At 40.8% G+C, this 12,645-nt stretch overlaps 1 protein-coding gene across 1 annotated transcript in view; it reads right to left on the bottom strand.

Moving 5' to 3' along the window:
- The window catches only part of LOC118811603 (TBC1 domain family member 8), a 40,973-nt gene extending 31,987 nt beyond the window's left edge, over nt 1-8,986 (bottom strand). Inside the window, exon 1 of the mRNA XM_036575935.1 lies at nt 8,610-8,986. Within this exon, the coding sequence (XP_036431828.1) occupies nt 8,610-8,736 (127 nt within the window). The 5' untranslated portion in view covers nt 8,737-8,986. The remainder of the gene's footprint in view (nt 1-8,609) is intronic.
- Nucleotides 8,987-12,645: the final 3,659 nt, after the last annotated feature.

The raw sequence follows: 12,645 nt of genomic DNA, 5'->3' as shown, positions 1-12,645 counted from the left end.
ACTGCTGGGCTAGTCCACAGATAACCTGACACAGGTCCACCTGACACAGTGGCCTGACTGATGTAGGCCCAGTGTGGAGAGACCCAGAGAGGGTCTGTGTCAGGTTATCTGTGGGCTAGCCCAGCAGCGTACTGCCCATCCAAATCCATCAAGGGCCCACAGTGGGCTGACTGATGTGGGCCCAGTGTGGAGAGACCCACAGTGGGCCGGGGTCAGGTTATTTCTGGCCTAGCTCAGCAACGTACTGCCCACTCAAATCCATAAAGGGCCCACAGTGGGCTGAGGTCAGGTTATCTGTGGGCCAGCCCAGCAGCGTACTGCCCACCCCAACCTGTGTCAGGTTATCTGTGGGCTAGCCCAGTGGTGTACTGCCCACCCAAATCTATTAAAGGCCTACAGTGGGCTGACTGATGTGGGCCCAGTCTGGAGAGACCCACAGTGGGCCGGATCAGGTTATGTGTGGGCTAGCCCGGTGGTGTACTGCCCACCCAAATCTATTAAAGGCCTACAGTGGGCTGACTGATGTGGGCCCACTCTGAAGAGACCCACAGTGGGCTGGGGTCAGGTTATCTGTGTGGTAGCCCAGTGGGGTACTGCCCAAACAGAAACTCTTTAGGGTCCACTTTAAATACAGAGTTAGTCAGAATCAAACCTGCGCTAAGCTAATGAGCTCACCAGCTCCCCTCTAGCTACTGTTTTTAGCTACAAACTTTTTGCTTTTTAATAATAGATATTTTTTAGATCATACAGTGTCTGAAACTCTATTAAGTCTATTACAGATTACTTAACAACTCCACTCAGTTTGGCTGTTCAAAGAGGCCAAAAAAGAGCAAATTTACAGTTCAAGTTGAAAGAAGTGAGTTTATCAGACAGCTTTAATCTTCTGAGGGTCATGATGAGTTCATTCTTAATGGAATCGCTGATGTGACTGAAGACGGCCGCGAATGAAAGGCTGCGCTGAACCGCCGTCCGCCGTATCGCTCACTGTTCGTCGCTATCTTGAGTAAATACACTTGCGCATGGGGCAACAGCTGTACGTTTCCCCTTCAGCTGCTGAGCGAGACAGAAAGAGGAAGACGAAGAAACGAGCCCCGGTTAAAAATAACACAAGGCAGCTTTCACTCGCAGCAGGCCACCATTTCAGCAGTCATTAGTCAATCATAAGCCTGGGTCATTCCACTGGCAAACGAACGGTCCTCAGTAACTGGACCGAGAGTACTAACCTTCGCAATTTTATTTTGTCTATCAGAAGACAAAAGGTACAAAAAAATAAAGCGCCAAAACCTGAAACCAGCAGACACTTTTAATGGGTTCTTTCATTTTTTTTCAGTAGGAACAGCTCAAAACTCTGCCTATTTTCTTTGAAAAACAGCAATGCTAGCACTGATTTAGCCAGATTACATTGACTTAGCATTGAGTTAGTAGCAAGGTAGGGTTGAGTTAGCACTGAGTTAGCCAAGTTAGGTTGATTTAGCATTGAGTTAGTACGACGTTTGGGTTGAGTTAGCACTCATTTAGCAGTGAGCTCGCAGTGAGTTAGCTAAGTTAGGTTGATTAAGCATTGAGTTAGTAGCAAGCTATGGTTGAGTTAGCACTGAGGTAGCAGTGAGTTAGCCAAGTTAGGTTGATTTAGCATTGAGTTAGTTGCAAGTCAGGTTGAGTTAGCACTCAGTTAGCACTGAGTTAGCTGAGTTAGCCAAGTTAGGTTGATTTAGCATTGAGTTAGTAGCAAGCTATGGTTGAGTTAGCAGTGAGTTAGCAGTGAGTTAGCCAAGTTAGGTTGATTTAGCATTGAGTTAGTAGCAAGTTAGATTGAATTCGCACTCAGTTAGCACTGAGTTAGCTGAGTTAGCCAAGTTAGGTTGATTTAGCATTGAGTTAGTAGCAAGCTATGGTTGAGTTAGCACTGAGTTAGCAGTGAGTTAGCACTGAGTTAGCCAAGTTAGGTTGATTTAGCATTAAGTTAGTTGCAAGTAAGGTTGAGTTTGCACTCAGTTAGCACTGAGTTAGCTGAGTTAGCCAAGTTAGGTTTATCTAGCATTGAGTTAGTACGACGTTTGGGTTGAGTTAGCACTGATTTAGCAGTGAGTTAGCTAAGTTAGGTTGATTAAGCATTGAGTTAGTAGCAAGTTTGGTTTAAGTTATCACAGAGTTAGCACTGATTTAGCCAGGTTAGGTTGATTTAGCATTGAGTTAGTAGCAAGCTATGGTTGAGTTAGCACTGAGGTAGCAGTGAGTTAGCAGTGAGTTGGCCAAGTTAGGTTGATTTAGCATTGAGTTAGTTGCAAGTTAGGTTGAGTTCGCACTCAGTTAGCACCAAGTTGGCACTGAGTTAGTAAGTTGTAAGAACAGCCACAGCAGTGTTGGGGCGGAGCTTGTAGCAGGATGCCACTCTGACGGTTGACCAATCAGAATAGGGTGAGTCTGACCAATCAGAGCACTCTATTCAGGGCTCATTAGGAGGCGGGGCTTAAAGGCACAGGAGCTCTAACAGAGCGTTTCAGACAGAAGGTGAATTGAGATGTACAGTATGGGAAAAATGTGTTTTTGGAACACTGAAGCTGTAAATCTGTTCTAGTAGACCCTGAAAATTATGAACACTGAAAATTTTTAAAATTTTGTAAGCAGACATCCAGGAGCACGCGACCACTTTCCTTTGCTTGGTAAATGTGGCAAAAATCCCCCCATGTTGTGGAAATATACGCATGTAAACAACATATTGAAAAGGCATTTTTTGGTGTTGTTTGAGCCAAACACCACAATTATTTTGTGATTTTGTCTGATTTTATCAGTGATTTCAATGCATTTTTAAAACCCATATTTCTTAAGGATCTCAGAGTGAGAGCGCTGATCTAAGATCAGCTTTGCAATGAGTTCAGGTCATTTTATCCATATTCAGTTATACAAGTTCTAAGCTAATCAGCAGATTTGTCCTTTGAGATGTTTGATATGAATGTGCTTTGGCCTCTATAGCTGTAAATAACCGAGGGAGTGGACAGACTGGACTATAAAGACTTTGCTAGAATTGAGTTAGCATAACTTCACCCAGAGTCTCAGCTGTTCACCCACCACTCCCTCGGGTTACAACGCTGTAAGCTCATGCAACCAAATGAAAGATCAGTCCAGGAGCCAACCGCATCGTGAATCTCTCCACAGCGGCCGTCGCTCTGGAGATAAACGTCTCGCTAATAAAACCACAGACAGGAGAAACAGTAGAGTCTAAACTGGAAGCTAATGCTAACATAACAGCTTTCAATGGCTGCAGGTCTCTGTGTCAGCATTCAGTGGTCAATCATAAGCTAACATGAACGACTCCATTAGTAAATGAGTAAATGAGTCACACGGTGTGAGGAATTTAACCCACTTCTGATTGATGCCATTTGTTTACGCAGCTTTAGCTACTTCCTCTGTGCACTGTACAGTTCAGCAGGCTCCACCACATCACTCAGCAATGACAGCTCTGGCCTGCAGGCTTTTAAAGGAAAAGAAATAGATGGCCTGTTACCACTTTATTATCCAGAACCCATACGGGTACCTTACCAAATCAAGTGTCGACCTGATATCCTCTTTTAAAATCAATAAGCACTTCACTGAAGATAGAAATCTAAAGGTAAGCAAAGGTAATTAAAGGCAAGCAATACCCAGCTAACAACATGGCTGTGGCTTTTTTATTCAGTTGAACTGTTTCACACACAAAAAAATGTAGAATTATCACTTACAGTGCAAACGTACAGAGCCCTTAAAGTGCCAGTTTAAAAAAAAAAAACACATTACAGTGATATTGCATTCCCTTGAGAATGTTTTCCCTTGCAAATATTTTTGCATTCTCTCACAAATGTTTTGCAAAAATCCATGGCATTTGCAAGGGAATGCAAAATTATTGCGAGGAAACACAAAACACTTGCAAGGAAACACAAAATTATTGAGAGAGAACACAAAATTATTGCGAGAGAGCACAAAATTATTGCAAAGGAATGCAAAACACTTGCAAAGGAACACAAAATTATTGCGAGAAAACACAAAATCATTATGAGGGAATGCAAAATTACTGCGAGAGAATGCAAAATCATTGTGAGGGAATGCAAAATTTTTGCAAGGGAACACAAAATTGTTGCGAGAAAATGCAAAAATCACTGCAAGGGAATGCAAAATTATTGCAAGGGAACACAAAATTATTGTGAGAGAATGCAAAATCATTGCAAGGGAATGCAAAATTATGGCAAAGGAACACAATTATTGTTAGAGAACATAATCATTGTGAAAGGAATTAAGGAATGCAAAATTATTGCAAGGGAACACAAAATTAATGTGAGAGAATGCAAAATCATTGCGAGGGAATGCAAAATTATTGCAAAGGAACATATTTATTGCGAGAGAACCTAATCATTGTGAAAGGAATTAAGGAATGCAAAATTATTGCAAGGAAACACAAAATTATTGCAAGGGAATGCAAAATTATTGCAAGGAAACACAAAATTATTGCAAAGGAATGCAAAATTATTGCAAGGAAACATAAAATTATTGCAAGGGAATGCAAAATTATTGCAAGGAAACACAAAATTATTGCAAGGGAATGCAAAATCATTGCGAGAGAGCACAATGTCATTACCTTTTTATTTTTATTTTTTTAAACCACGGCCCCTTAGGGTCTCCGTACGAATGTGTGCACGTACAGATTAAAATGTAGGAACTGTTTAAAATGAAGGAACTGTAATAATCCTTATCGAGCTGCTTCTTGTTCCTATGGTAACATTGTGGCTACTGTTGTTATCACATGATCTGCTCTGTTTTTATTGTGCGCAACAAGCAAGTCTGTGATATTGCGGGTTACATTTATTACAAAACTCATCAAATTTGTGATTTTTTTCATTCAATAGCAGATCCAGCATTTTCTGCATCAGCGTAACGCTCATACTGGGTGTTGGACTGGTGCCAACTGTACCAGTGACGCAACAGAAAGTTTGGACTTTCCTTAAAGGGGCTCCAGGGAGCCGTAACGGAAGAAGCTGAGCAGGGAAATGGTTTTACAGTTTGCTCCCTTCCCAAATTTCTCTCCAGAGGCAGATATGAACGAGCTCCATTTTCTCAATTACATACCCTACCAATCAAAAGATCTGCAACACTGATATCGATAATTTGTGTGTTTATATACAATAACAACTTACACAATGTAGATGTTGATCTCAACTAGACACCACAAGGTATTTCTGATGTTGTTTTCAGTATTTCAAGGACTTGCTATACTGTAAATTCTACTCTACAATGATCTATTTACTGTAATATTTGGCAAGTTATCTACTTCAGGATTTGATCACCACTTTCTAATATTAGGATATGAATGTTGTTAGAACTTAATTCTGGCTATTAATTTTATAAACATTTCATTCTGGATATTAATTTTTTTATAATTTAATACTGGATATTAATTTTATTCAAATTTCATTCTAGATATTAATGTTATTCTATTCTGGATATTAATTTATTATAAATTCATTCTGGATATTCATTTTATTCTAATTTCATTCTGGATATAATTTTATCACAAATTTATTCTGGATATTTATTTTATTCTGATTTCATCCGGGTTATTAATTGATTATAAATTAATTCTTGATATTATTATTATTTATATTTAATTAAGGATATTAATTTATTATGAACTCATTCTTGATATTATTATTGTTTTTCATTTCATTCAAGATATTAATTTAAGTTCAATGCAGATATTAATTTTATTCTAATTTCATTCTGGATTTTTTTTTTAATAAATTCATTCTGAGTATTTCTTTTTAATCACAACTTCACTCTGGATATTAACTTTATTACAGCTTCACTCTGAATTTTAATTTTATTCAATTTTCATTTGGGATATTAATTTCATTATAAATTCATTGTGGATATTAATTTCATTAGAATTTCAATCAGGATGTTGATTTTGATAGAATTTCATTCCGGATATTACTTGAGGCGGCAAAATGTAACAGCTGCACCGTTTAAGGTGGAATGGAAAATTCAAATGAGAAGCCAGTTTTAGCCTCATAGCTCCTTTGCTGACAGGAGTAGTTCTACACAGTTATACAAGTTACTCAGTACTTAAGCAGATTCAAGCTGGTACATTTGAGCTTCTACTAGTTATTTTTTACTGCTTTCAGCAAAGGTTACTTTTTCTTGTAGTGCAGTCATTATTTCTCTACTTGTCTGGTCATCTATTTCACTCCCTTTTTCTCTGGAAACGAGACAGCTGTTGTGGACGTGAGCTCGGATCCTTTTCTACAAACCAAACTCGTCCCCGGTGTAGGAAACTCCCCGGCTAAAACAAAAGCCCAACCAGGATGCAACTTTTTTTTTTATTTTCCACAGCGTCCACAAACCCAGAGAGTGAAGCACAAAAGACTTACGCGAGCGCTCGTTTCTGTTTGTAAGTGGCTTATCATAAGCCCTTAGTTTGGATAAAGTATTACATTCTTAAAGGTAATCACATGGGCTGTAGGAGAGGCCTGACCGCCTGTAAACAGAGTGTAATGAATGTTGTCATGTGCTTAATCTCTTCCATTTTAAGGGCCACGTTTTCCAAAATCTTGACCTCATTTATAAATTTACTCATTTACTTATTTTTACACGGCAGTTTTCCAACCTTTCTTTACGCCTTAGAATTCAACAAACAGCTTTTGTTACTGTGCCTTTAAGACTGATATATGTAAATGAGCTCTTCTCTGTTGTTCAAACAGCAATCTGGGCTGAAACAGGCAGATTTTGCAGCTTAATTTCCAGAGATGGACCGTATAGACTGAGGAGTGAGTGGTATGTTTTGACCTGTATTAGACTATTCTTTTTAATAAAAAGTAGGGAAAATTCAGTTTTCCATTATAGTTGATGACAACCAATGATAATTTTCCATGATTTATTGTTTTAAAGACAAATTAGACCCCTTGACACCTCAACTCAACTGTTGTGTAACGTTCTCAAGACCCTCAAATTTGCTTTCTTTGGGAGACAAACTCAACTCAATCTTCACTTTATCATGCTCATCATTGGAAGTACCACCATTTTACTTGTATCAAACCAAAATCTGGATGTCGGTCTTTGATAACAATGGCAACATCTATGTTCGACGATGTTTCCAGGCCCTACAACTTGGTAGACATTGTCAGTTCACTCTTCACTTCAAAGATTCATTTCACCAGTACCAACATCTGGACTCCACTGACCCTGATGCCAATAGAAACCTGTTTTTTTATAATGTGCAAGATCTGGACATTTTTCAGAACCAGGCCTAAAACTGGACACTCTTCCCTGACAACAATGGCCACAACTCCTTACTACAGTGCTTTCACAGTTTCTAACTTGGTAGGTAACATCAGCGCAATCTTCAATCCATCATGCCCAAAACTGTTTTCATTGCAAGGCCACTATTTGAGTTGTAACAAAATCTCAAGACTTTGCATTGACATCATTGGTTGTTTTGGATGATATTCAGGTCACTATAACATGTAGTTTTATAATCTTCATAAAACTTCTGCAGATATTCTGGACAATGGTGAGAACCACTGATAATCCACACCACATAGGGGAGGGAAAACATAATTCCCACCAGAACTTTGATATTTCCTGGAGGTTTAAATTGCTGGAGTCAAACTGACCCCAAGGATAACAGATGTTAATAAATTCGAAGATAACATGAGGGTTAAAAATGGGCATCCAGGGGGTCCCAGTGGCCTCATTCCTGTCTTTGGCCTAGAGCGTAGAGCCCCAGAATCACTAAATTCACTCCTGTCTATAAGTACGATGTTCAAAAATAAGGAATAATTGAAGATAAACTCAACGCAATCTTCATTTCAACCTGTACATTGCAAGATCCACTGCCCACCATTCACTGACCCCAATACCAACAACTGTGCTACATAATTCCAGGCCCTACAATCTGCACACTTAAAAAGATGGTTCTTCAAGGGTTCTTTAGTAAAGCGAATGGTTCCATTTGGAACCACGAGTTCTATAAAGAACCACTTCATGCTTTGCATGGTGAAATGGTTCATCAGACTGATGGAGAACGTGTTGAACATCGCTGTTGTCGGAAACAAAACTTCGTATCTCCAAAATGGTGACTTTACAGGAGAAGGAAAAAACACACTTTACTTATGTAAGTCAATGGAACCAGACCTTTTTCCAAGTCATTTTGGGTCGTTTCTTTTGGTCCATTCATCATGAAGTTTTGTCACAATGTAAAGAACAGCTGGCATTTTGAAATTATGTCAAAAACTGAAAAACGACAAAAATGGACATGCAAGGTTTGGTTCCAACAACAGCAACATGGTTCAACATAGAACCTCATTGGAAATAGTTTATGCTGTATAGCTCCAGAAAGAGTTATAAGCTTGACATCAACACGTTCTCCATCAATCTGAAGAACCATTTCACCATGCAAAGAACCATTTGGTCCACCAGAACCATTCCCTTTGCTTAAGAACCCTTGAAAAACCCCTTTTAAAGGGTGTGGGACATGAACTCAGTCTGATCTTCTTTTCCCCACTTTATTTGCCAGATTCCCAAAGCCAGCAGCGGTAGGTTGGGTTGGGAGGTTGGAGCTGGGAAAAAGGTGAGTGCTGTACCTGTGATCTTCCCCCCAGTGTCTCCGTGCCCCCTCCTCCGCTGCAGGACAAAGTAGTCGTTGGATTTCTCCGTGACCCAGAGCTTCAGGGCGTTTTTCAGGGCAACCTCTTCTGGAGTCAGCCACATCCTTCCCGAAAACAGTGCCAGACAACCAGACGAAGGCAGTCCTGCGCGCTTGCTGTGCTTCAAGAAAGGCCCGAGTCCAGTGATAAGGCGCCCATAACACAGCTACCCGTGTGCTGGACGCCTCTGCGCGCCGCACGCAGCTCCTCGAGCTCTCGGCCACTTTTGGTTCATGTTTTTGTTCCGTCTCCTCAGTCGCAGCCCGAGTGGAGCTGCGCCGTGTTTTTTCCCCACCCGTTTTCAGGCAAGGCCCGCCTTCCCGCGCTGGGATTGGCTAGTAGGGAGTGCGCAAGAGCAGCCCGCTGATTGGCTAGTGTAGAAGTCACTCCCATCACCACGGCAACCGTAGAACTTTGAGAAGCGAGCCAGCTGTTCCATTGTGTTCCGCTGTTGCTACGGTGACGAGAACGACGTTTTAACTGGCCAATCAGCGACGTGCTCCTGCGAAGGGCTGTGTTCCAATTGACGTACACTCGTACACCATCTATTCAGTTCTAGTAAGAGCGCAGGTCCGTAGAGTAAACCAGAGGTGGGAGGCTACAGATGTGTAGAGGTGGGTAATCCAGGTCCAAAAAGTGAAAACCCTCCCCAGGATTTTGTTCCAACTGCCTGAACGTCTTCGCTGCTGGTTTGAGCAAATTAGGGAAGTCAAGCAGTTGGAACAAAGTCCTGGGGAGGGTTTTCACTTTTTGGACATGGATTACCCACCTCTGCAGATATGTTTGTATACATAGGTTGTGCATCTATACTTTTTTGAATTTCACTACTCACCATTAAAAGGATTCATATTGCAGATTATTTCAGTCTGACAGATATCTGTCGATTCGATTTTTAATACATCTAAATTATTGATTTCTATAGCCTAAATCAGGGGTGTCAAACTCAACCACTAAAAAGGCCACATTAAAAAATCGCAGCAAATCTGTGGGCCAGCTGTGTTTTTATTTATTGCCATTGTTTACTCAAAATACGCCAAAACTGCAACAGCAAAACAGGCACTGAATACATATTCAAAAATAATTCTAAATAAAAATAAAGTGTTCTTTAACCTGCCTTTTGAACTGCATTTGCTTGAACTGGACACCAGGCATCTTTTCTTTTTGTGTAACCACTGACCCTTAGAGCACACACCAAGTTGCAGTGCATGCTGGGGATTGTAGTACATCTCAGGGTGAAACAGGCTAATATTAATAGAAAATTAATATAATAGCTGGTGAATGAGGCTCAATGTGTTTTCTTATATATGTTGTGGTGATACAGGCCTGTAGATTTTACAAGTGTGCAGACTTTAGGCTGGGTTCAAGCTAACAGGACTTATTAATGACAAGCACAGGAAAAACTCATAATGTAGGCCCCATGTGTCAAACACAAGGCCCGTGGGCCAAGTCAGGCCCGTGACATTGGCCTGCGGGCCTTGTGTTTGACACACAGGGCCTACACCCTGCTCCTGCTCCCAGCCCTAACCCTGGTCCAAATCCTCCAACCCCACCACTGTTCAGAATCAACTGAGTTTGGAATCAACAGATAGTTAAAATAAATCCCCTTTAAACAAAGCCATATTCTTACATAACGTACATTTTACTGTGCTTTTAAGGCCTTTTATCTCACACACACGATATTCGTGAGACTGTATCACTTTGCTATTTTTCCTTTTCTTTTACTTTTTAACTATTTATTTATTTGTTATGCACAACTAAGCCAGTAGTCATAGTTTAAAGCCTTTATTATGTTACGTCCCAATCTCTCTCAGCTAATTACTTCTAAGTATGTGAAGCGTTTAGTGTCTTCTTGTTTCAGCATCTTCTATCTTACCCTTATTTTACTGCTCACCATATTATTAATCGTTTATTATGGGCTCATAGACGCACAGAGCTGTTCTGAGGCCATAAAGAGCCTCGAATCTTGAGTGAGAGCTAATGGGCTGCGCTCCAATCCGCACACTCGTGTTGTAACTAGTACGCTTAGCAAGTGCGTAGAATCCCAGTGGCCTTGCTAGCGTGTTCCAAACCACACGGTCCTGCGCTCTAACAAGTGGCTCACTTAAGGGGAGTGTCCACCAAGCGTTTGGTGGACACTGCCATCAAGTGAGCCACTAGGTCACGAGACTGTAGTTAGGACACTAGACCGCAGATTGGAACGCGGTTGGACTTCTGGCTGATCGTAGCGCGGAAGGGCGGGACTTGCCGGAATACGGGTGGGGGAAAAAAAGAATATCGCTGGATGTTCCCGCACTTCCGTTGTAGGCTGTAGGCGGAAGTGTGAATGCTGCCCCGCTCCAGTTGTGGAGTTTCTATATGATCAGATTTAGTAAAGTATTTCAGTTTTACAGGTTTCAAAGCTTCATTTCCAACCTAAAATGTTTATGTGGAAGCTTTTAAAAGCTTCTTAGTGACGTAACCGCAGAAAAAGAGCACATCTGAGAGTTTTAGTGCATCAGAACTTAATTCCGTATGTTAATTTTAATAAAACTGTAAAGTTTACAGTAAAGAGTCCAATGAATATGCAGTTGGTGACTTGTTTAAAAGGCATTTTTCGATTATTTATCTATAATTAGATGGTTAAGATCATTTCAGAAAGGTTTTCAGTGAAATGCTCCGTTCTAGAGAAACTGGTTCACAGTGGTGGTGATAGGAACCAGACGTCCATCTTCAAAAAGCTCCCTCACAGAGAGTTACTACATGAATTCACTGTCTGATGTCTGAGACACTGTTTTAGAATAGTTTTGAGAAGGTTTTGGCTTTAAACATATTTGAAAGTCCATTCCTGGTGGAGGGATACATGCAGGGTGCTGTGAGGCAAAATAGTCCCCCAAAGAAAACTTTTTTTTCTAGATTTACAACTTTTTTACTGCAAATTTACCACTATTTCCTATCATCAACATTGCATATAAAAGCTCAGAAGACTCATGCAGGTTCACTGGTGGTTTTGGATAGTAAATAAAATGTCTATATTTGTGTTGTAGTCATGGCGACCCCTGGTTCCTATCACCACCACTGTAAAGACATCTGAACCATTTCACACCAAACAACTCTGACTGACTCTGTTTACATCTTAAACACTGAACAGGAGACCCAGTGACATTCTGGGGAAAAATGTGCATTGGAAAAAATCTATGGGTCTATGGGTCATCAAAAGCCCTGACCCATTTGGCTCATTTGAGGGTCCTCATTTCAAAATGCAAGCAAAAGTGGCTGTAGGTGTCCCATTTCTCATTTCGGAGTTCAAAGTCCTAAGTAGGAACTTCTGAGAAGCACTTGAAGGCAGCATAATACAAAAGCAAAATCAGCTTGTATCTCCAAAAATGGTAACTTTACAGGAGAAGGAAAAAACCTACTTTACTTTTAATGTAAGTCAATGGAACCAGACTTTTTTCCAAGTAATTTTGGGCCATTTCTTTTGGTCCATTCATCATGAAATTTACACACAGGGTAAAGGGCAACAGGCATTTTCAAATTATGTAAAAACTGAAAAACGGCAAAAACGGAGATGAGGTTTTGCTCCGACAGTAGTGATATGTTGTGTTTTAGATGCAGGTATGCTGGTCAACCAGCATGACCATGCAGGGTGACCAGCTTATCCAACATAAACAAGCATAGACCAGTTGTTGTTTTCAGCAGGGTGTGCAGTGCACAAGTCTGTCCCATTTAACCCCAGCACCTCTGTGATCTCTTGCCCTCCACACTAAAGCCCAGTCCCAAACGGCATATTCATGGTCCTGCAGTCCACAACTGAATGTGCACTCAAGGTGTCCCATTTCTCATGCAGCTATTCAAAGGGGTGCTCACTAGTGCCCTCTGTGCTCCATTACCGCAGCCTTTGGTGAGGCATACAACACTGCAGCCTATTACTCAAAATTCCATGAGATGCAGGTGAGGACCAATCAGAGTGGTGGGGTTTGTTTACAACTGTCTG

This window comes from Colossoma macropomum, unplaced genomic scaffold, assembly GCF_904425465.1.
Source record: "Colossoma macropomum unplaced genomic scaffold, Colossoma_macropomum, whole genome shotgun sequence".
Taxonomy (NCBI): domain Eukaryota; kingdom Metazoa; phylum Chordata; class Actinopteri; order Characiformes; family Serrasalmidae; genus Colossoma; species Colossoma macropomum.
Note: the sequence above shows the minus strand (reverse complement) of the source record. Positions and strands in the feature narration are given on the sequence as shown.